The following is a 26,059-nucleotide window of genomic DNA, read 5'->3' as shown; positions in this document are numbered from 1 at the left end:
TATGGTTCAAAAGTGTGACTCTCTTCTTGTGAACTGAACTGAGAAGCCACCGTCAATAAAGGAAGCTTTCAACTGCGTCAATAATAGTACGGTATACGGGTCACCATATATGGAGGTGGCTGCCAACGAGGTGCATGATTTATGAGGATGTGCTTCCCTGATAGTTATCCCATTTTCTCGACCACCGACTCTCGATGGTGCGCGCGAATGAGCTCATAAATGTTTATGAGCTACTGTCTCCGGTTCCATTACGACTGATAAGCATCGTAGAGGAAGAAGTTTCATTAATTGAATTTCTTGAACCCATGCTGACCTAGGACGAACTAGCGAAGGCTCTCGGTTGTTGGTGATAAAATATTTACAACTTGCTTTTCAATTTCGACAAACTCTGATATTTCCAATGATTGACCTAAACAAGACAGTCGTTGCTATTTTCAACTAAATAACTTCCACTCCGAAGAAAACTGCAAGGGACTTAATTAAGTTTTTAAATCAACAGATAAATGTCAGTCACTAAAAGAGATAATTCCCTTATGTAACAACATGGTTGGAGTGTTGGAAAAAAAATTACCACCCAGCATGAGTTAATTTCCAACGCTGTCATAAGCAAATTGTGTAACACTTTCACACTTGTCGGCCACCATGTTCCGGGCCAGTCGTCACGGAAAAGCCGCACATAATTCTGCGAAATTATATTATGTGAGCATCGAATAATTAGACTCGTGCCGCAACAGCCCCGATGGACTCCACAGCCAGGGAGATTAAATGAAGCGATCACATCAACCGCAACCTGTCAGCCTAGCAGCGTTGTCGTCGTTAATTAAAATGAAATCTCACCGCACTGTTGTGACATTCCGTTTGGTGAACCCCGAGTCCGGCTTCCGTGGACAGGGAAACGATTTCATGTTCCATCATGATAGACTCCCACCATTGCTAACATGCCAATGAAGCGCCAAATAACTGTGCGGAGTATAGCAACAACAAAAAACTGGGTGATGTTTTCAAAATCAAATTTATATAGCGCCAGTGATCTACAAATCATAATTGCATCATTAACAAAACATTGCCATCGAAATAGCCAATGTATTCCATGATAAATCGCATCAATCACAAAGCGACGGAGTGATTGTCAATGATAAGAAAGTAATTAACGGACGCAATGGAGGCGCCTGGTGTTTTACGATACATGCTTACCGCTGTAGTACACATGTTTGAATGAATGAAGTAAACTCGAACGCAAATCAATACAATAACCTTTAATATGCTTAATATGTTGAATAAGTTGTTTTGTTAAACTAGTCTTATTACTGCTATATTGCTTGAAATAGAATTACAATGTGCAAAACCGGTGCAATAGATAATTGCTTCCATTAGGAACGTTGAATTTCTGCTAGATTGTAGATAGAAAAATGCTTTTAGAAAAGTCCTTGGTGACAGCTGCTTCAAGTAATTTAAAGTTGATTCATACAATTGTAGCAATTTTTTAAAATATTTTAAACAAAATCAACTACAAATAATATTATTTTAGCAAGTTTGCGATAACGCTGATTATGTCGCTTGAAGGTAAAGTATTCCGTTTTTCCATTCCAAAATAAAGAGGCTGTACATAATGACGGAGTGTTCGTCAAAGTCAATAAACTTCGATTTAAGGTTGAATAAATTTTAAAATTCTTTTTTCTATTGGATTACCCACAAATTTTACTAAGTATTATCTGCTCGTTTCCCGTGTTAAACTCTGAGCCTGAGTCTAAGCACTACAATTTTTAAAATATATTTTCAATAACAAACCGTAAAAAGATGTCTTTCGTTTTTCTTCGTTACCAACTACCTTGTTCAATGTGGCCTAATTTAAAAAAACTACATCCCACGTTAAACTCTTTCTACGTACTAATGTAGCGCCTGCCAGTTGTTACTTATCTTATCATATGTTTCTTCCTTTTTTTCTCTTATCTTCTCTTCTCTACTTGCCGTTTTCGCTCAAATCATCCACGCCCACACATCCTTCTCCCTCCGCAACGCTTTCGTTGCACCACCGAACAGTTGCGAGCTCGCCAGAGAATAAATTTACCAAAGATGATATAACCCTTGCCGGAGCTGGTCCAGGGCGCGAACCGTTGCCCTGCTGCGATCCGGCCACGTGCCCCGGTCCAACCACCAGCTACGGATCCTGCGGGCCAGCAGCAACCACGCAGGTTCCACCGGCCTCGGCCGTGCCCACAGTCAACCCGGCCACGGGCTCGCAGCAGCAGCAGCACCACCACCAACAGCAACAGCAACCACAGTCCGCTGGCAGCAGCAGTTGCCATCCGTATCATCAACACTTTCATCATCACCATCACCATCACCATTGCCATCAGCCGGTGCGGGCGGATTGTCTCTCCCGGAACGGCCACATAGCAAGTAAGTAGCAAAGCCCCGGTTGTTTCTTTTCCGGTTCGTAAAATGTTTGCTAAGTGTTTGTTTGAGTGTTTTCTTTGTTGTATGCTACCCTTTTTTGATCGCTCTTAGAAATGATTACAAGCAGTAGATGTAAGACTACCAAATATTTAACCCATTTTAATGTAGTTTGAAATACTCTTATATCACTTCTGGAAAAATGCAACTAAAATGCAGATAAACATGGAGCAATATACAATGCAGCAAGTGCTCATTCATGTGGTGATTGTAGAAATATAAAACATACATTCTAAAAGCAATAAGCAAAAAAAAGCCGAATGCACAACTAATGCTCATCGGCATGAGCTTTTTAGAGAGCATAAAATAGAACCATGTCTGCTGTCGAACGGTTGACCTGAACATCACAGCAAACAACACAACTGTTTCAAATCAGCACCACTCAATTAAACCCATTTGCTTTCGTCCTACCCCGTTCCCTTATCGCAGTCAAAGCCTTACCTTATGATGCTTATGACCACGAGTGCGGAAGTACCTTCTCGTTTGCAAAACGTACCTTCGTTGCATAAGAAACGTCTCTGCAAAGTGATATTCATTTCAATTAAATCCACCAGCTCCCCCACTTTTACCATCCGTTTCCGCTTTCGCCAAACGGAAGCTAGTCCACTGATCACCTTTGTTTGCCACCGCAAAAGAACTGAACAACCGTAACAGCCTCCGCAATGTTATTGCAGGCGATGGCTAATCGAGCGGTCGTATCGAAATCGTACCCGGTTGTCCTACGCACTCGTCGTACCCGAGAGCCGGTGCATACCGGACAATCGACCGCAACAACCAACGGTCATATAAGCAAGATGTTGATGTAAGCCATCCGGCGGGGGAGGGGGTGAACGAGCACGCAAAAGGGTGGTACGCTTCAGGCAAAAGTCAAACCCAGACAAACCGGTACAATTGTAATCTCGGGATACGGTTTCTTCGCATGCAGCTTCGCAGCGCAACCGGAAAGGGAACCGCGGACTAATGAAAGTGCCAGTAATCAAGACCGAGGACGGAGAAATTTTCCCCCGGGGGGGTGTTGGGGAAGTTGTGAAACCGATCCACTCCATCCCACCCGGTCTGTGAGCTATTTCTCATTAAGTTGGTCTAACGATCCCCGGGGCTGCGGTATGTCTCCGGTATAAAGCCGGAGCTAGAAACTAAATCCTACGTCACAAGTGCGTCTGCTCTGAAGAGTGAGGAAGAAAACTGGGAACTTCGGTAGGAGGTGGAAGCGCATATTTTGCCAGGAATCTAATTTATTAAATTTGTTGCAATAGCCACACTGGTAACTGTGGTTCTCTTGGCTCTGAGAGAGAGAGATATTTCCCTGGGAATTACTAATGAATCCCGACACGTCGCTCGTTAGGGTCCCTCCGCCGTCTCGAACGAAGGTCCGACCGGCAGACAAATTTCCCGGCAGCGTTCCGAACTGTCCCAGAAAATCCTTTCCACCCTCCGGTCGCATAATGTTGATTGAAACGTTGACCAGAGCTTGTAGTGGTGGTGGTGAAGGACGGGAAAAGGGCAACATTCACTTCGGAAGATGATGAAGAAATGACAAATTCCTGTCACATCCTGGACTCCCGGACTCAAACCGGTTGCGCTACCGGTTTGAAAGACGGCGAGGAAATTTCCATCAGACGAAAACCGAGCCCGCCTTAAAATTCAAACCGAAATCACGTCATAATGAATCTCGTTTGGGGGTCCACTTTTAGGTGGATTTGTGTCCAGTTGTAGTCCATCACTGGACCATGGACAAGCTCTCAAGTGAACGTATTTACTCCCATTTCTTCCCAACCGGGAGGGTAAAAACGAAACATAAATATTCAAAATAAATATTGCCATTTAAAGGTCGGACCCGCTCGGATGGAAAAAGGTTCAAAGCGTAAGGCCGGTTAAGATCTCCAGCGCAATGAAACTTGGGCTAGACAACAATGAAACGGTTGAGAGTATTTTATTTTCGTAATGCATATAAGTCAACAGAGAGCCGACCCTTGATGATTTTTTGTAGATAGAAATTTTGGTTTGGAGGTTGGTTGGAGTGTTTAATTTTAGGATTGCTAAATATTTCTCCTTTGCCGTATTGATAATTGATCTTAAAAGATTCTTTAACAGAACGAGTCATTTATTCCTTTGCTCATAAAATTCATAGAACGAAAATTCAACACAACACAACCATAACCCAAATTGGCGTAGTTGAAAGTTCGAAAAATTAAACCTCGGATCATTTATTTGCCCCCTCCTCAAGATCATGGGGGAACAAAAGTTCCCGTGTATGTTGTGATAGATCGGATTTGTTTCGAACTTGTAATGATGCTTGTTAACCTTCCATTCTCCAACAAACCTTTTGCTCCCTCCCCCCTTTGGCCGAAGCCAATATCGACATTAAGCTGACAAACCAGAACAAGCGAGGGGGTAAAGTTTATCCGTGGTACGTCTAGCGTGGGACTTAAATAGCTTTCCATACACCGATGGGACGGGGATGGATTCATGATCCTGGTGAGCACAAACTTCGCAGCAACTAGAAGCACTCGCCCCCGTGTTTTGGGGCGAAAACAACAACCAGCTGTTGGGGGAAGTGCATGGGTGAACTAACCGAAATTTAGCCTACCGTATGCAGAACCTCCCCAGGTGCTAACCACATTGCCAGCCGTGCGCTAACGAACCGTCAGCTAACTTCATTTACGGTGTTGTTGTGCCGCAACGCCCGCCGGTGAGCGGACGTGTGGCGTTGTGTGTGTTCCAACCAAGTTTAGGTTAGAAACGATCGACTTAGGTTGAATTTGCTAATGAAGCTATCCTAGCGCAAGATAAACTTGGACTAGCAGACAGCAAATATTAGCATTTCTTAAATATGCTATACAAACAGTATTAGCATGATTTTTTATCAAAACACACCATGAACTTATCGTTTCGTTGTAACAAGAAACAACATATCAATCCAGACGCATGGAAAATCAGGCTAACGAAACACCCGACGTTGATGTTGAATTTTGGAACAGCTTACACCGAAATCTGACATGCTCCGGCTTGGGCTTAGCTTTGTTCACATCCAACATGCGGCTTTTGGAGCCTCTAATCCCGACAAAACAGTCCCACGTTTCAACGGTTGGTGAGGGTTTGTAAATTGAAAACCGTGGTTAGCACCATTTCTACTTTACATTCATCGCGCCAACAACCCACATTGTTCAACTCGATGCAGTACGATGCAAATATCAAATAGCTGGCGGTTGCGGCCGGTCGGCAGTAATTTCCGTGTGCACTCCATTATGGGATCAAAATGCTAGCGCCCCCAACATTAAAGCCTCTTTCGACGCCCTCGTCAGGGCCGCCCTTTTTCACCCTAGACGTCCATTATGGTGGGTTACAGTCACAATGGCATTCGTTTCGATGGCAAACCACACGCAATAAACTATTTGTTGAATTAATCCCGTTTTTGCGTCGAAACGAATCGGCGGAAAGCGGAAAAAACGTAACCCGCACGTAGCATAATAAAGTATTTGGTAGCATCGTTCCGGGACTCGGGAAATCGATTACAATATTAATGCAACCAAACCACTCGGAGGAGGTGGGGTAACAAAAACAAAAAGGTGTTATGGTAGCATTAAGAGTGCGAGAAAAGTAAATCCGGACGAAATTAATTAAATGTCCACACTGGTTACTGGCAGTCGAAAAAGTGGATTTGTGGTTTTGTTTTCAGAATTCGGTTTTATCGATTTTCCTTTTTCAATTTCGACTAATTTAAATGGATTTTTTAGCCTCGAAAATGCAGTCGTTTGTTTCGAATATTAATTTATTTGCGAATATTAAAACTCAATTGAGTTTATAATATTTTTCATGGATTTTACTGAAACGTTTCCTTGTATATTGCGAGCATGAACATTCGACGAGAAAACTATCAAACAGATTCCCTGACATTCTCTCCAACTGAAGTATTCATAGAAACCCATAATTAAGCTTCCCACAAAAACCGGTTGACCCAATGGGTGGGCCAAAGCCTAATCAACAATTAATTAGTGCACATCGAGTAAATCCACCCACCCACCCAGTAAGGCCACTCCAAGCCACTGGAAGGCACCGGAAAAAGCGCCCTCCCGCCGTGAAGCTGCCACCGGCATTCATGCGGTGGAAAAATGGGTCCCCGCCTGCATTCCGAGTCACCCAATGGGGGAAGGGAAAGGGGGGTGGAGCCGGTTTCCATGAAGCGACAAAAGACGCAAGTTGACTTTGCGTAATTGATCGTTAACCTTCAACACCAGACCGAACTGACCGGCAGGCAAAACCGACCACCGGGCGCCTCCATCGGTGGGTGCTGATAATGAAGGCCATGTGACATTATAAAAGCGAGCGAACCCACGCCCAGCGCAGGGAGACTTCCGGGCCCGGACCAGTAATGGACAATCGCACCGTGTATAGGAGATGACGGTAGCCGATGCTGGCGCAATGCTTCCATTTGCCATTTTCTTTGTCCCGCCAGCTTCACGTTCCCGAAAACCGTGTGGAATAAAATCGTGGCCAACCATTCCCAACCCGGAAATGTTTGACAACATTGGGAAAGGTTTCGGGGCAGCTGGGCACCGGATCGGCATGCGGACTTTCGCCAGTCAAACATAACGCTGCTCGTTATGGCAACATTGTGGTGTTGTCTTTACCGACAGTCTCCCTTAATCAGTGGATTTCATATTCAACACGGAAAGCGTCCAATATGGTGCTCCGAACGTGATGCTTTCAAAAGCAAATGCTTTCCAACACAAATGGTGGTTGCATAAGAGATTCCGGATGGTTGAATTGGCTTTTGTTTTCTTCATGCTTCTTGATGCGAATAATAAAGGCACCGTACTGTTGCCAGATAACTGAAAAAAAGAGGACTCATTTCATAACAATTAGCACGGGAAAGATTAACACAACATTTTCCTTTCAAATTCTTCCACAATCTGCAAAAGCCGTAAGCTCCGTAAACAGAGGAGGAAAAAAATGGTTGATCCTGGACCGGAATCGACCGAATGCACCATTGCAACCATCAATCATCTGTGCATTCAACCAGCTCGTTTTCCAGCTTTTTCCCCAGCCTGATAAATGAGTCACCAGCGGGAAGAAATGGACTCCGGACTCGGTTTTCGATTCGCTCCAGCATCGATATCGTGTGCGGAAACTCCGTTTCCGTTTTTTCCCCGTTGAAGGGATGCACTTTCGCGTGGTTGAATGGAACGATGGGGTTGCTGTCCAGTTGGTAGACAATGTATTTCGTGGAAGCTTCGTTCGAACGTGGTGCACACAGATGCACCACCAATGTGGTTGCTGCAACTGAAGCAGTCATACCGTTGATGTGAGGCAAACATCAATCATTCAACTATGGGAGCTATTTGTTTCCTCCGGTGCCATCAGTGCATCTATACATGCCAGTATACCAGCTCGGTCGGATGAGGTGGCAGAAATGTTCTGTTTCGTTAAGATAATTGATTCCCAGAAGCACAAACCAAACCCAACTCAGTAGATTTTTTTTTTATTTTTAAAACACATAAAAAGCTTCTATGGAAGTAACAAAATTACTCAGAAACCATTTAAGCTTGAATGACTAATGATGCAAAATGGATTGAAAAAATTCTCATTAGCAACAGTTGAGTATTTACAATTTCATGCTTTTAACTGGTAATCAATTTCAATCCATATTTAATAACCCCCGGGAGGATTATCCAGTGAAAGTATAGTTGATTAAATTTCATGATTCGTAAACGATGTAATGAAGTTACCGATCGGTAGGTTTGTTCATGTCTGTTTTAAGTAAATTATGAAACCATTTAATTTGGCTCATCATTACAGTGGAATTCATAAAGCAATAAATTTGATTTAAATTTCGAGCCTAAGGGAAAGCCACTGTCTATTACAATAACCTTTGGTTGTGTATTTCCAAATGACGACCGACCTAACGATTATTTATCTATAACCTTTTCTCACTTCCTCCCTCTCTCACTCTCTCTCCCCCACAGAGCAAGGAAGTCTGACGATCGTGCGGCGAACGAATAGCCGGAAAAATACCAACATCCAGCAGCAGCTTCAGTACCAGGAAGCGCTGGACGAGTCCGACTACCAGCAGCCGGCATTCGGGAGCGACTCTGGTGCCGAAGGTAGCGCAGGGGGAGGGGCTGGCGGAGGCGGCGGCGGCTTCGGCGGGGCGGCAGGCGACAGTGGTGGTGGTGGGCCGGAGGGCGAGTTTGGTCAGCAGCATCCGCCACTGTCCGAGTCGGAGCTCGCCTTCGTCAACAGCCAGCTAAGCCGGGAGCTCGAGAGCATGCAACCGACGGCCGGGGCCGCGATCGTCGCCGCGAATCGCACCGACTCGACGACCGGGGATGAGCTGGACACCGTCGACCTAGCGACCGACAACTTGCCGGCTGTCGATACACCAGATGCATGTGATAAGGCCGCAGTCAGGTAAGAGATTTATATACACCACCCCACTACCTGGAATTCTAGGTTTGATGTCTCAAAAGAGTCACATTGACGATGCCTTCCGCCTCAATAAAAGCTGATGGGGTTGTTTTTTTGTTTTTTATTATAAAATAAGAGTTTTTTGCAATAAATGCGATAAGGATTGCCTTAAAGTTGGAAAAATGGTGCGGTAAAAAATTTTTGCAGTCGGGCATTTTAGAGAATACAGAAGAACTATTTCTCATACAATTCAAATAATAATTTTTACATTCCAAATAAAACACAAACCAAAATTTGTTAGTTAGTTGCATTAGAAAAGTCGAACTTGTACTTTTTAAATCACAGTCAAACTGCACATTAAATCAAAGCCCCAAAAAATACACAAATAATCCCATAAGAAACTTCATTTAGTTCATTCCATTCAAATAAACCCAGCTAACTACAAGAGACTATTCCTTTAACCCTTCCTAAATTAAGTAATTTAGGTTCAATACGTAATAACTCCTACCGTTTCCTCCACTTTCCAGACTACGATGTCTGCTGCGGCAGCTGCAGCGAGGCGAAATTTCCGCCGAGCTGCTGCAGAAAAACCTTCATTACGCCGCGCGCGTACTTGAAGCCGTTTTTATCGACGAGACAAAGTAAGTACGAGCCCACTAGCACCCTTCCCCCAACGTCGGTCTGTGAATGTGTGTACGGTTGGTGCCGCACACGAAGCCGAAATCATCTTTCTTAGATTTCCCTAGGGTAGTACTAACATAAACCATCGGAAGAAGGGATTAGAAAAGCTATACGATGGACTGAAGTAATTCGTAAAATTCTTACTATGTTTAACGTAAAACTTCCTCAAGTTAAATGAACAAAAGCAGCCAATTTAAAGTAAAACTAAATATTTTAAATATCAAAAAAGGAAAATGATTACCATCGTTTCAATATTGCAGCAAAAAAAAACTATCAATATAAGAAATATGAAATGTGATCACAGTTCAACACTTTCCACTCTTTGACACAGTTTGTCGATCCTTCTTCGGTTCGACCGTAAATCATGCGGCCATATTTCATCCCATCCAGCGAACTTCTAGACAAATAGGGCATATAATGGTGCTCGACATTTACGACACCACTGTTAACCGGAAAGCCAGACCCCTATATCACGACAAACAACCTTTTTTATTATCATAATTTCACATACAGCTTGATAGATGCGAGTGGCAAATGGTGGATTGTAAAATTTGTCGGTCCGAAATTGAATTTTCACGACCCATAAGGCACTCAGGCTCACGCTGATGCTGTTTCCTAAGCCCCCCGCCGTAAGGATGTACGGGCCAATTCAGCAGACAGCATCTGCAGTGTGTCTGCAGACATTAGCTAAAGCCATGCCACCGAAGAGAGAAACACCACGTCAGCGAAAGCTTTAGCAAAATTAATGATACAGCTCGACTAATTTCCTCACGAGCATCCAGAAATAGCAGACATTAGGATCGGTAAAATCCACTTCAATTTGATAAGTAAATATCACCATCAATCCCGCCAGGTTCGCCACCCGGGTGGACTGGAATGGAGATGACGCAGGGAAAAACAGAAAAGGAAACAGTAGCACACTCCCATACGAGGCAACGCAGAACCGGAAAGCAGGCAGGAAAATGCTCCATTTGCGTCGGTATTGGCGTTGTCGTTAAAGCACTCACTCAAATGGATAGCATCACGCGCTTCTGCGAATCCTACGGTTACGATCACGTCGATGGAACCGGAAGGGGTTGGGGTGGTTGTGGGGGGAGATAGAATAGAAGACAAAAAAATCCTGTGGTCCTTTTCAGTACACACACACAGTTCGCACAATGTACGTTGGACGACGACGACGGAGAGAACAATCCAATTCCGTTGAAATGATTTCAACATCATCCGACCATGTTTCCGATGCTCTCCGATGGATGTAATATTATTTTACCTAACTCTCCCGCAACCCCCCTATCCCCCAGCATCCATGCCCTGCATTTTGTTTTTTGCACGCAACCACGGGTCGGAAGGTCAGGTGCTAGAGCATCAGAGCAGGATGGCGAGTGCTTGCGAGAGATGAACATTTATTTTCATTTAAAAATCATTCCAAGTAACTGTTATTGTTTCATTCGCTTCCGCTGTTCTACTGTTGGGGTTGTGGCAGAAAGCTGTCCCACCGGGAGGACGGATGGGCGCTCACCACCGCCCCCTGCATCATGGTTGGAATTTATGTTGCTCCAGTTGACGGAGGTCGCTCACAATCTAACGCCTCCCAGCTGAGCTACCGTTTCGGGGTTTGATCCTCTGACATGTCCCTTTTTGTGTGAAACGAATGAGTGAAAATACTACCGATTTGAGTATCCTTTCTCGGGGAAACAAACACGTGGAATAGATTATGTTTTCCGCTAGAGATTAATAGGAATAAAACGAACGAGTAACAAAAGTCGAGAACAAACATCAGTTCTTTGGTTGACTGTAAAATTCACCGAATTTAAAGTTTTGAATTCAGTTCTATCACAGCCCATTTCTAAATTACGATAACATATTCCAACACGATAGGAAAAAGAAAATACAAAGTATAATTCAATAACTCTGCAATATCGAAACGACTGTATTCATTTTCATGTGAAAATATGCTGCAATTAGGGAACTTTATTTTAAAATTTCCTCCAAAATGATGATCATCGAATATTCACAAACAATCCCATTTACGTCGTGCTTTTCCGCTGAAATATCGTATCAAATATTCCATCCATACCATTTAAACCCAATCACAACGGTTTACACGTTGCTAATCGAAATTGAACTATTTTCTATCTTGTCAACGTTACAACTGATTTGCGACGAACTAAAAACACTCCTAATTCGATAAACTCGACGAACGAAACGAAAACACAAAAACCATGATCGAATCATTTGCCTAATGGAAAATGAAACAAAACTCACACCGATCACCGCCGCTCGGGTACACTTTTCTATCCCGACCGATCACCGATGAAAAACGCAAATTAAATTACACACAAATGGATGAAAATTGTACCCCGCCCCGCCCCCTTTCGTCGCCCCGTGGCTTCATATGACAGTCAAGACGGAGGCGCTGGAGGTGGAGGAGGCAACGCCGGTGGCGGAGGTCATAGAGCAAACGCTGGTAGTGGTAGTGACGGTGGTGGTGGAGGTGGTAGCGACGGCGGGGGCTCCAGCAGTACAGCAGCGCACGGAAGCAGCAATGCCGCCGGCAAGGAGACGCACCGGGGCGCAACGACGTCGGCGCCGCCGACGCACGGGGGGCCGACGGGGCCACCGGCCAGCAAGAGCGTCATACAGAGGCGACGCTTACGGGCTCCGGTTTGGGCTCGGTCCATGTACGAACGGCAATACCAAGCAAATGCTCATCTTCTAACCTTGTTTTTCTTTGGTTTTGTTTTTTGTAGCTAACTTACTTTGTCACTCACTTGTTTTGCTAATTTCTTATCTACCATTCACTTACTTCATCTTTTGTATGTGAGCAACATTTTCTGTTTCTTTATTGAGAGCCTTTATCAATGCTTCTTTTATAAAAAGCGTTCACTAAACCAACTTCTCATAGTTCTTTTTTGCACTTTTTACTTCTTGCGAGACAAAAGCACTTTCAAGAGCAGCTCTTCCCAACAGAAATAATCTTAAAACTTATATGTTTTCTCTGCCACGTCATTTTATCAAAGTTGGCGGTATAAATTTAAATTGTGTAGTAGGAAATAAATCACTTCTATTACACGCTCCCAAATTAATATGTTTCACGAGTAGCTCCACCCCGAACGACAACTCTGACAAATGCTTGTTAACTTTTAATTAATCTCCAACCATAATCTTTTTCCTTCGCTGGATGAGGGGGAGAATCGTGCCATCATTTTCTTCAGTATTTTCCTCTAACTTCGACTGTAAATGTTCACCTGTCTCTTCAGAAGATGAGAAGACGAACGAACGACTTCGCTACCCGAGGCACTTCCACCCGTCGGACAGACCTACATTAAACCAGACTGAACAAACTTCAGACTTCGTTTATTTCGTTGCTTTCCCATTGGGAGACAAATTTTTGCAACAAGAAAAGTTCAATGCACGACAACGGAAAAGAATAAAGTGTATTGCGTCTAAGTTTATGAGCCGATCCTCTTTACCTTAGATGATCCCCTTGGGTTTGCAAGGGAAAGCAATGACAAAAGCCAGCACGGATGAAGGTGAAAAGTTTTCTGTACATATATAAAGGCGTCCTGTTTTTTGGCCTCCCTGGTGATGCGTCTTCATTATGTTATTAATTTAAGTAGAAAATGAACGATCGACGACATTGAAACGCATTTATTTTCATTTGTTTCATTAATGAACCGCGTTGGGTCAATGATAAAATTGCCAAAAAAACAACTTACTTTTCATCCCATAAAATTATTCAAACCCCAAATTGTATCAGTGTAAATCACTTCCACGAAGGATAAATGTCTACTTTCCCTACCGGCACCGACCTGATATTATTATGAAACAACTCGGCAGGAAACATTCCCGGGAAATCAAATTTAGCAAGCATTGTTGTCGACGTGAAGCCTCATTCTATTTTCGGGCGAACACGGAACTTTATAATTGACTTTATCAAGCGCACGTTGAGCCTTCCAAATCCAAACACGTGCATCCTTCCGCTCGGCAACAGCTTCCAGCCAAAAGGCCACACACCAAACACAGGCCACACAAGGGCAGAGGGAGCCCTGTGTTTTGCCCCCGCAAGGAGTAGCATTAAATTATCGATTGGGTCGAGCCCGGGGAGCTCAAGCGGACAGATAAATCTTTATCGTTCTCGTGCGGCCGCCTTTCGGGTCGTATAATCAATTACACCAAAACCCAACCCCGACCGGGAGGATGATGAAGAATTCCAGGGCTTGAAAATACACAAACACCTACACGCACCTCGGAAAGGTTGGAAAAGGTCAAGAAATCTTCCCGTCCGGAGACACTTCAGCTTCCCGGAAGGAACGCTCCTGTGTCCGGAAGTCGACGTCGTTCAGCTCCTAATCGAAGACAAATAAAGTCATCCCTGGCTGGCGGGCAGGTTAAGAGAAGAGCTTTATAAACCTTCCTGGAGTGAGAATGAATTAAATTTAACTTCCTAATGAAGTGTGATTGGTGTTATTTCCTTCAGTTCTCGCAACAGCTCTCGCAACATTGTGGTCGAATCGCAATGTTGAGAGTGTTTCTTAAATAAGAAAAAAACATTCCAACAGTTCTTCCGATACAGTACAATTTCATGTTTTTCATTTTCTCTTTTAAACATTTTCGAACCCTTTTTTAGGCCCGTTCACCATCGAAAATATCATCCGATCGGGTATGCGCGCGGTCTGAGCGCTCCAAACGTCACGACGAAAGGCGTCGGCCAGCAACCAACGCTGGCAAGGTCTGTGGCGGGTCCATCGAACTGCTAGCGCCATTTTTCTAACTTTCTTTTACACAGCAATAAGTGTATCGTTTGTGAAAAATGTTTCTGCAAACTCATCTCTACTCGATGAAATGCATAAGCATATTGTTTGCAAAAGAAAACGCCCGCTGCAGACAAGGGTTTCCAAACTTGTTTACCCAAATGGATAGTGTGTTTTGATGGAAAAATCACATTCATATTTAATGGTTCAATGGTAGAAGCGTTTGCTAGACAAACAAGATACAAATAACCATTTAATTCAAATGGTTGTTTATTCACCACCTTTAGTTTTAAATTGTACCAAATGCACGGTGTCGTCCATTTCAAAAGTCAATTCCTATAAAATGTGACGTCCAGTATCTGACTCCCTTCGATATTCGTTTCAGAGGGCAATTTATTCGGTCGTTAATTGAAATGTTGTATATTGATCACCCAATTTTCGGGCTTGCGGCCACACCATCCTTTAATAGGAAGCCATTCGCCCCGTTCCGAAACCACGTAGAGCGTCAAATGGGCTCTCGAACCACCCACACACACACTCACACTCAATGTTTGATGTTCGTTTGCGGCACCAAAAACAACAGCACCAATGAATGCACAATCGTTCCGCCCCATTATGCACGATTCGCAATGGCACTGCATCAACGTGTGCACCCCGATGTTATGTTGACCCCACGCTTTTCCACGTTGGCACCGGGTGTGCTTGACGGGGTATGCACAGCAGGTTGGAAATGCAGACAAACACCCACCCAGAAGCGGATGGGCTTTTGGATAAATATTTGCACGTTGGTAGCCGCTTACGGTCACTCGTAATTTATGCCAAACCGTTTCGAATGGCTTCTCTGCTCTGCTGGGAATGTGAAATTCTAAGGAGGAACCGTTGTAACAACGGTAAGAGCCTGACTTCATATGCAATCAACATCGGATTGGTTGAACATCCTAAATGCTAGTGTTAATGGTTAATAAGAAAAATGGAAACACAATGTTTATGAAATTCTTTTACAATTTATAGATGTTAAAAATGTTTGGAATTGATGTTCAAAACAAATGGAAGATCATGCACGCCACTAACACAATATTGAAACGATGACACCGGCTCCCATAATACAATAAAATCAATATGACAACTCATGCACCGTGCATTGTCAACTGCTGTGCATTCTAATAAACCTTTATTAAATAGCTTTTCCCCCCTGGGATTCATATTTTCCCAACCAATGTGGGAAGTACCATTAAACTATATTTATGATTGTTATGTGGCTTTACGCACCACGCATAACAATTCATAACCATTTTCTTCCCAAGCTAGTAACGGGTCCTGTTCGTTTGCTGTTGTTTGTTGCCAAACGCCAAACACGCTCGCGGCAGTGATTCGAATAATTGAGAAAAACGGCACGCTCCGTGCAGCATTCGATGCGAACAATATTTAAAACGGAAACCATAATAATTGACCACAACAAAACGTTCGGGGAATGCACAACGAAAATCGTTTCCACTCGGTAGAGATGAAAAACGATAGCAACAGCGATGCGCTCCCGTGTAGAGCGTGTCCGGCATCACCATCATAAAACTAAATCGAGTAGCTAACGACGTTGTTTCTGTTTCATTAAATCAAAACGAATGCTCGAAGGGTAAGGTTTCGAACGGGGGCTATTTTGCCCCTGCGTTTACCAGTTCGTTCCGATTCCATGCGCCATGAATTACGTGCGTCATCGAGGAAAATTGTACTCACTTTTGCTGAAACCTCCTTCAACAACTGTCCAATTACCCGGCAGGAGCTGAATGTCCGAGTAGCTAACCTAAAAATAAACAAATCAAAGACGAATTTTAGAGAGGGATTCGAATGAATGGAGCCCTGCCTACAAAAAGCTGAGTTCAAAGAGGACAAATTCTTCTGCTATCTTCTCGAAAAGCAATTTCCAAGAAGCACTCTCCGGTTCTGCTGACCATTTTCCATTGCAATAATTAGGTAGCAACCAATCCAGGGGTTGCACCCATCGCAACGCGATCAAATTATCCTAATTGTAGGAATAAGAAAAAACATTTCTGCTAGCAACCGGAAATACGAAAAATAGGATCACAACCTTTTGGACAGCCTACTCTGAACGTTTCCAGGCAATTTTAGAAACAAGCAAATAGTTAGAGACTGTCCTTGCAAACAAAAAGTCCTCGCAAAATGTATACACCATAATGGATATGCTCATGGAAATTAGTTTTAGACGAGAATAGATAAATCTGAACATTATTTACTTTTCACTTTTCATGTCCTGGTGGCAAACAACAACTAAAAAAGAAATAACTGGCACCTTTCTTTTTTAAAAGTTTAATAAAATAGAAACAACACTCATTACTAACATGGCTAATGATAACATAAATTATGAATCAACATGAAGCAACCTCAGCTCGATTAATAAAACTCATAAAAGCAAAAAAAATTAAAAACCACCAGGTTTTTTTTGTAGAGAAAGCTTGCCTTGCTTTGGGTTGTTATCGTTAGTCCTATGGAAGTTTATTGATTTGAAAAGTGTTCCAAAAACAACCCTTTCCCCTGGCAACGTGATAAAGTTTTAATTGCTAACAACAGCGCAAAGCAAACCCAACGATCATCCCGTTTTTTTTTTTTCAATTATTTGTTTTATGTTTGTTGACTTTATGAAACTTCATCAATCGCACCGCGCAAATTACACCGGAAAGTCAAAACTAAACTCCAATCCCACGAAACAAAAATCTTGCTTGAAAAAGCTGTACCGTTGCTTATTTTATTTTCTTAAACCCCTCGAAATGAAATTAAAACTGTTACAAGATGCTCAAGAGGTAGCGAAAGCGGTACTAGATATGGCAATTTGTACCGACGTCAGCGGTAATCATTGGAGCTTTGCAATAATCCCTCGGTTAGGCCTCATCCAAAGTCGGAACAAGCACGAAATGGAAAATAAAATTACTGCCAACTTATCGCTGTACAATTGCTGATGATGTCTCAAAACGAACCTAATGGAAAGACCCAAAAACCAATGGAAGATGAATACAATCATGATGCAAAAACTGCAATGATCTGTAGCGACTACATGATAATCCTTCCATTTAAAAATCTCAAAAATAAAAAGCATCAACTTGTGATAGGAAAAGCTATACAACGCCTTCCCAAGAACGGATATCACGTAAATACTATTTCGATACAAAGGTAGCCAATCCGTCGACATCAGCAACTCATTGTTCGCCGGCGCTAGAGCATAAATTGGATATTGGATAGACGAGGGAAAAGTGAAACGCCCAAAACTGTGAACCACCAGGCGCCTCCATCGAGTGTATTTCAATGAAGGCAGAACCATTTGATTTGTTTGCTCAAAGTTTCGCCTCACTTCGCTCGGATTTGTCCTCCGGTGAAGCTTACGTGTTTCCGGTGGCACGAAGGATTTATCGGCGAACGGATTACTATTTCACCGGGCGGCAAACCCCCGAGCCGCATTTCCCTTCCGGCGACGGTAAATTCTTTCGCCCGTGTCGCTTCAAACGGAAAACTGAAACGACGTCCATGTCGAGTGCATCTGATGCACCACATGTATGTCACTCCTTCGCTTCGTTTTTACGGTATTTTCTTTCGATTCCACCTCTCATATTTTACTTTCCCGTCGTCGACGACGTCGTTGTACTGATTTCGTTTTCCGATTTCACCCGCTCGCCGTTTCCCCGACCCAAACCCACATGCATCCACGTCGCTTGTTAGTTGCCTTCGCTTCACTTCCGCTATTTCCGCATGAATTACTACACATTCCAAAGCCGGAACCGTGCACTCCTTACGTACACCGTTACGACGCCGTGCTGAGTCAAGAATTCTGTTTGACTTGTCACCACCAGCGAGAATGCAAGGCACGCTATAAAGGTGCGCCGGGAAATGGGGATTGGAAGATTCAACAAAAAAAAAAGCTAAACTACTGGAAAATAGCAATACGTTAGTTTGTTGCGATGCACCAAAAAGGGAGAAATAAAGGGACGATTTTGCCGCTTAAGAGGAAAAGAATAAAAAAACAGAACTGCATTCTTGCCCGGAAAGCAAAATAAATCCTAGCACTTACATAATTTTTCTGTCGTTCTCGGTCCGCATTTTTCATGTGCCCGAACTAGGTGGAAGTGGGTGGAAAAACTGGGGCAAAAAGAATACCGAAATGTCACGATGAAAAGATTGATTCGTACTGCTACAAGCACTGGGTTTTGAATTGCAAACGGAAGCGGTGTCAGTGGAAAGAATGGGATAAAACCTTAATGCATTTAAATTGGCAACTTGAGAGAAAAAATCCACCCAACAACTTTATTTAATTTCTGGGCAACAAAATTATCCACTTCAACCAAATAACAAAGACAAAACTTTTACCCTATTTATATCAAGAATTAATTATGATCTGTCCATACATCATTTATTCAACACAGACACATAACGACCTTCCAAATCGAACGAATTAGTTCCCTCGCGGGCGCAAGATCCATCACTAGGAATACTTTCTTAATTAAACAGACCGCCTCACAGAGCAACCTCGGGCCCAACCTCCCGTTGAACCCGTTGAAAGGACGCTTTCGTTTTTTATGGTACCGATCCGTTCCATCTCCATGGTGGATGCGTTTTTCCGATGAAAATAAAATCCGATAGCGATCGGAAACGAAACACCCGAGGAGCGAGCAAAAACAAATGTTAGTTTGTTGGCGTGTTTGGTTTGTTTGTTTGCCGACCTCTGAGGTGGCACGTTCCATCTAGTTTCGTGTCACGTTCGAAGCGAAGCAAAAGTGTCTCTAGCTTTGAAAGAAAAAACCAGCAAAAAAACAACCCACAACCCTTTAAACCTAATTGCACCCTGGAAAAGTGCGAGGGGAGGCAAAACATTGCGAACAAAATAAAACACATCGTCGCTGAAACGAGTTCCTCCGTTCGCCAGGGAGGGAAGTTTCTGGTCTCAGCTAGTAGATTAATTCCCAGATATCTGACACGTAGACGAGTGCTTGTTTGTTATTTTTTTTACTGCGCCCGGTTCTTTCCACCCTTCGGCTTTCCTTGCCCCGAGCGTGGAAGGTTTGCCAGGATGGATCGCTTCCGTTTCACCCTCGGCACGATGTAATTGTCTTTAATCGTCGGGCGTAGGTGGCGTCGGAAGTACGCGACCAACGCAAGTAACAACAAACGAAGGGAAGAAAAAAACGCACACACACACACACATACACCCAACCCCGGATGGAGTTCAGTTTAATTGAGAATCAATTAGACCACGACACGAAAACCCACCATTCGCTGTCGCTAGCGGTTTGCTACAGGTGTATCTTATTGCTTTGTCCCAGGATGTTGGTCAGTGTAAGCCCCAGTTTAGAGGAGTGTTCGAGACCTTTCGCCCCTCCATCCACTACCCTTTTCTCTGTCACAGTCAATGTCACTCCAATGGTGGTGGACCTAGTTCCGTCAACCTTTTTCCCCGTGGATTGCATCCCGCTCGCAAGGTACGGATCACTCGTTTTCCATTACAGAATCGATTTTCTGTTTGCATGCAACGGAACTACCACCACTAAAACCCACCTAGAATGGGATGTCCAGTGGACCGCCTTTAATTAGAGCCATTCGGGAGGGAAATAACTCGATACTGTGTGTCTATTCTCGGGGAAACTATCCTTGCCCCGCTTCCGGTCCGTGTCGGAAAAGCGTACCTTCGAGACGTTCGTCATAATTATAACTTCACTAACGACAAAATGGTACTGCGAGGGACGTATTTTTTTCCTACCGGCTTCAGTCCATCGTCAAACGTCCGATGTGTCACTACTGGTGGTAACTTCGCGCCGGGGGTTTTGCGTTCGTGAGATTCGATACATTCGATACATAATTTACGATAAAGTTTACGACACTTTTAACCTGCCACGGTCGGAAGGTTCAGTAGTGGTTCCGGTGGAGTGCGGGAAAAGTATCCGTTTTCCCAAAGCATCCTTCGATGTGGCAGCTTCGTTGTCGCACCTGAACGGACTACTGTTCGATGAATCTCAACTCGATGATGTTTCGACGGTGCGAACATACGATCCGCACCGTGGAGCGGTTGGAGAAAAGTTACTGCTCGTCCACTACCACAACGACCACGACAACCTCGACCATGAAGCGCCGCCGTCCGGAGATCATGTTCTGCCACGAGCACTGCCGCTCGGTCGCGATCGATCTGGTGAACTTTCTCATACGCTATCAGTACGAAAATAGGTAAGGGTGCGCCGAACTTTTCAGACCGGATCCTCCACACGTCGAACAACGGCTCGTCAAACGTTTCGCGAATCGATTCTGTAGCAGCCATTTCCGGGAGCCACAGTTTAATTTTCCATCCGCGGGGGAAAAGGGTTGTGTTCAAATGAAGGGCAAAAATCGAAACGAAACAACTCACCCGTATCCCGTCCAGTGCAATGGTTAATCACTCCGATTTGACCTGCCATATGCTGCTTGTCCTTCACATTCAGCACACGAGAGAAGGGTTTTCATCGGTTGAATGAAAATACCACGGTTACGGGGTTATGAAATCGAAATATTCATACAATGTTTCCATCCCTCCACAAGTGGGCACCATTCGAATTCGACGGTCAAATAGTTATGACGGTTCGTGACCCCTTCGCTTAAACACACACACTCCGGGTAGCCAAATGACAATTGAAACATTGTATTTTCCAACTTTGTGCCTATTTAATCGCTACCATGGAAACGCGTTGCTGCGGTCGAGCGTTGGTTTTCGTTATGAAATGCGTTTCGTTTACTCTGGTGGTGAGTAAAACAATGGTTTTGAGTTGAACAACTTGAGCATAGACGAATTTAGCTCTTCTTGAAATCGACTAAAAATTAGAACCAACTTGGCTTTTAGTTCATTTCCTGCGGAAAATGCAATCAAATATAATTTTAATAAAGGACTACACAATGAATCTTTTGGAATAACCTGTTCACCAAAAGAGAAACCAGCAGGTGCTCGAAGAAACTATGGTTATTGTCAGTTTTAATTAAAAATTATACTTGCATAAAATGGAAAAAAATGTTCGAAAACCGCAGAGCAGAGACGCAGTCCCTTGATTTAGAATAATCAGCGGTTAAATCTTCCATTGAAACGAAACGATTTTGTTTCCCTCCAAAAATAGCTCAAAGGATATCGCTCTAATTTAATTGGCCACGGCTTTCCAATCGCAGCGCCCGCCATAATGTTCGTAATAATGGATTCCTAATAGAGAGAAATGTCCCTCACACAATCTTCCCACCCCAGGAGGGTGGCAAGAGGTGTGAAACGTGCTCGAGCGCTAGGTGATAATCCCAATGTGGGCCCGAAAGTGTAATCTCACGAGGTACGCCGGGAGGGCCGGAGCAGCGACGACGGGAGGTGTTCGTGTAAATGTGATTAAAGCTTAACTCCAGGGTTACAAAAGCCGAGCCCTACGGCATTCGCCGAGAGACCCTGGCACAGAGTAGGGCCATGACCGCGCGGGCCTAATGGCTGGTTGGTGGTGCCGGTTCATTTCGTCGGCCGGGAAAAAGGTCCGCCGGGGGATCAGAGATCGTCGGAGTTGTCTAATTTAAGCTCCCGGCCAGCAAAACCGCATTTACACCAGGGGGGAGGCCGGAGGGAAATATCTTCCGAACCGGATCAGCCGGAAAAGGGTCGAGTTTTCACGGTCGAGCGGCGAATGGGACCTTATTAAATTTTCATCAGACGCCCACCATCGGGAACGGCTAATTTTCGGTATTAATCAGAGCGATTAGAGCGCACATAATCTCCAGTGCAATCTTACGACGAAGTAGGACGCTTGTTTTTATTTCTATTAAATCAACCTAATGGAGCCTTGTGGAAAAGGGGTGGAAATGGTGACGCCACAGTCATCGGTTTGTAGTCGATTACGCCTCGGTACATCCTGTTTACTTCCGGAAGGTATTAGCACACCGTTCTAACTCCATTACGAACGCCCGACTGTGTTCCCATGTTGTGTCCTTGCGTTTTCTTAATGTAGTTTATGCGGTACATCCTCATGTTTGGTGTTTCCACCGTAACGTTCTTCTTAATGCGCCCCTGGAAAATCTCTCCAATGCTCGTGTCGAAACACAATGATTTATGGGTTTATGCCAAAGACATCCGAACCCATCACTTCCGGGTCTTTTCATCCATTAGGACGAGTCCTTGGTGCCTTGGCATCTGAACAGGGGATTATTCAGCGCACACACACAAACGTACAAACACATGATCGAACCGTTTGAAAGCTCCCGGATATGGGCCAGAGTTTGCGCCGGGTCGAATGCAGCGCGACCTGCGACGGACGACGGAGTGAATCGATCTGTCATGCGGCCAATAACGGGACTCGTTTTCCGCCGACATCGACGTCGCACGATGGAGGCGCCCGGTGGTTTTCCCCGGTACGCGAGGCGCGCTAGGGGTCGTGATGACAGAGACAGAGTCTGATCGATACAATGAGGCACAGAAAACACACACACACAACATGTGCTCGAGGGTATGCACTAAACACAATAGCTGGGAGGGGGCTTATACTGCCGTGCTCGTCGTAAAGTAGTCAATGAGTTGGAAAGGCACGCATAAGAGGCACGCTCTGTTTGCTTGCAGCCAGGTCGATCCATCCCGGGACACCAGCTAGAACGATAGAACGGAGGCAATTGTCGCTTCCACACTGACCATGCATTTGACCGCTATTGTCGAAACAAAGTCCACCATCGGAAATGACCTCCCTCCACCCCCATAGAACAGGAGCTTATGAGCTTCGGCCGGAACAGACGGTGAATTTTATGCACAATTAAATCGCTTTATTCACGTGTGTGCACCGGAAGGAATTATGCGATGCAATAGCAGGCGCCTTAAGTCTTATTGATTTAATCATGCTTTCTATTGTCCAACCAATGTTTGCGTAAACTATTACCCTCTAAGGATCGCTGCCAGGGTTAGCAGAACAAGAGGAAACTATAAAGGCAATACCGAGTGAGTATTCACGCCATTTCTGCAAATGAACTAGGGACTCCTTAATTAGGTTGGAGATTTTTTATTAATTTATTTCTCTCCCTTGCCATCCTAACCAACCAACTCAGCTTTATCAAAGAAATCGTGAAGTAAGTAAAGTGTGTAAGAAATAATCAGAAAAAGCTCAACACAAACGAACTGTAATTGTGCCCTCGTAAAAAGCAATTCTTCTCCCCGCTTCGTAGCGGAAACAACGCTGATTAATGCTTCATTCAAAGCGTTCATTTCTATTCTGGCACTAATGAACATTGATTGTAGAGACAACTCTCACATTGCATTGGTTTATGCAGGAATGTACACTTAAAACAGTAAGCAGAAGTGAAACTTACAATGGCATCAAAACTACGCAATGTGTTTTCCAATGAGCATAGAGTAAAATGAGCTTTTCGCTGAACGAGAAAGGGCATCTAAAATCCTCCATGGTACAACTAACAACACAGCCTGTATCTGTATACAATACCATCATCGTTGGGTTGCACTTGCGCTTGAGTTTACGTGGAGTTTTCAATCAAACAGGATGCACATTTATGTTCTGGCTAATTTTTGTTTGAACGCAACGAAGCGCATTTCTCACAATGCCAAGCTTGCTGCAGTTGTGTTTACAAACACACACGCTATAGCACGGAAAAAACAGCGAAACTGGCACCATTCACCGACAGGAAGACAATGAATCTGTGCCAACAGTTGTTGAAACAACAGACACGAACAAAACACTTATTTTTTGTGCCAAGCACATGAGTAAAAAGTTGAACAAAAGCCAACGAGAAAGCTTCGTACAAATGTGTGAATGAATATATCATATTCGCCCTTACACTCTCACAAAAAAAAATTCAAAAACACTCAACCAAAATTTGCTACTGTTGCCAATAAATATTGCTTTCTGAAGGAAAATTTTCAACGGCACAGTCGGCAGTAGAGAAAAAAATAAAGCCCTTCCCGAGGGTAAAGTTTGCCCCATGGAAACAATCAGTGAAAACCATAAAACTTTCAAACAGAACGTCACCTCGCAATGAAAGGATATTGAGCACTTTTACTCCCAGTGTTCGAAAAACCAGTAAGCCACCAAAATTCGCACCCAACTTATACTTCTCGCATTTCCACCCCCCGCACCTTATCCTGAGTTCCCTGGTCCATTGGTACAATTACAGCACCAGTTCGGTTTGCAATCCTTTCCCATTGTGTGTGTCAAAAGTTGGCCCGTTGCTCTGATGCTCGCTAATGGAGTTTTCGAATAATTCGTAATGGTTCGAGCATTTCGGTGGCTTTGAAAACCACACCCTCCCAGCCTACTCCGAGCGAACCGCTTTATCGAATGAATAGTTTCCTGCTTTCAGTTGACAAAATATGCAAAATGATGAAGGGTAGTAACTTTCAATGCATTTGTTTTCCCCATTTCTGCCGTTCATTTTCAAAGTGATCATTTAATCAAGTGAGAGCATTTCTTTTTCATAACTGTGGCACAATATCCAACTTTCATTCGCATGAAATGCCAAACTCTAAAGAATAGTGAAACCCTACATTTACGGAAACACAATAAAAGCTTCAAGCCGAATGAATGGATAATTGTACATTGTGGCCCTTCAATTGGCTTTATTGCTGGCCAAAAATATAGCTCGTAAAGCTCCCCCAATATCCCAAGCCGGGTTTTGAACGCAAAAATAAGTGCGAAACACCTAACGCGACAAAGCTCTGCCCCATAATGGTACGTGAGAGCGGCAATAATAAGATGCTTCGTGCTTCGTAAACAGGCGCTAAGTTGCGCACGATAAGTCACGAAGGAAGCCTGCCACCTATCGCCACGGCAACATTTTAGCACCCACCAAGAGTCTCCATGGCAACAATAAATGCGGATGCCAAAATCGAGCCAAAGTGCGACAGGCTTTTCGGGCCGACAGCCGAGAGACTTTCGCAACGAAACGGTGATTTATACCGCTCCGCGTTGCGGCTCCGGTTTCTTAACAGCCATCCGCCATCCCGGGACGATCGTATTTTGCGCCCCATTTTGATTGCATTTCAGCAAGCAGGTGCAGCCGGGCACGGAACAGAGTTTCTGAAACTGAAAACAACCGACTGGAACGACGATGGAAAAGACAAAACGTTGTTGAAAGGGCAAGGAAACCAAGTTCAACCGACGCAGAAAAGCAAAGCAAAACTGAAAGCGGCCATTATCAGTTGGAACGGTTCCAAGCAGCTGTTTTCAGAGCAAACAGTTCCAGGCAACCGGAGATGCCAGCATCACCAGCGGTAGTGATCTAATAAATTATCTTGTTTCACTTTGGGTGGGTTTTTGTTTTTTCTTTTCGTACTTTCCACGCTTCAGACGAACCGTTTTACAGTTTACCCAACCTTGGCCCCACCGCGAGAGGACGACAGTTAAAACGGTGCAGCACTGTGGAAAACCATCCTCCACAAAAACCTCCCTCGGGGGAAGGGATGTCTTCTCTTTTGTTTGTGTCTCGTGTTCCTTCGAGAAGTTTGTTTTTCCATTTTTAATAGTGCAAGCTAGCTTTCTTACCGTGATTGTTAAAGGATATGGAGCGTTCTTCGTCCTACAACAACCCTTTTCGTTAGAGTCAAAGAGCTTCATCCGTACAGCATCTTCTATTCAAAACGATTCCGAGCTGATTAAAGGAGGACCCTTGGTCTCATAAATCAACGACACAAAATGTGACTTATCAAAAGGAACTATTATTAGCATAAAATATATTACACGCTTTTGACGATGGGGAGCATTTTATCCAGCTTTCTACGTAATAAATCT

The 26,059-nt window shown here is 44.0% G+C and overlaps 1 protein-coding gene across 1 annotated transcript in view; it reads left to right on the top strand.

Annotated features, from left to right (window-relative positions):
* Positions 1-26,059, top strand: part of LOC131293117 (dual specificity calcium/calmodulin-dependent 3',5'-cyclic nucleotide phosphodiesterase 1-like) — a 114,534-nt gene that overhangs the window by 73,125 nt on the left and 15,350 nt on the right. The window contains exons 2-5 of the mRNA XM_058321198.1: positions 2,041-2,400; positions 8,421-8,865; positions 9,390-9,503; positions 11,943-12,221. Of these exons, the coding sequence (XP_058177181.1) occupies positions 2,041-2,400; positions 8,421-8,865; positions 9,390-9,503; positions 11,943-12,221 (1,198 nt within the window). The remainder of the gene's footprint in view (positions 1-2,040; positions 2,401-8,420; positions 8,866-9,389; positions 9,504-11,942; positions 12,222-26,059) is intronic.

Source organism: Anopheles ziemanni, chromosome 2 (assembly GCF_943734765.1).
Source record: "Anopheles ziemanni chromosome 2, idAnoZiCoDA_A2_x.2, whole genome shotgun sequence".
NCBI classification, from domain to species: domain Eukaryota; kingdom Metazoa; phylum Arthropoda; class Insecta; order Diptera; family Culicidae; genus Anopheles; species Anopheles ziemanni.
This window is presented reverse-complemented; position numbering and strand designations above follow the sequence as displayed.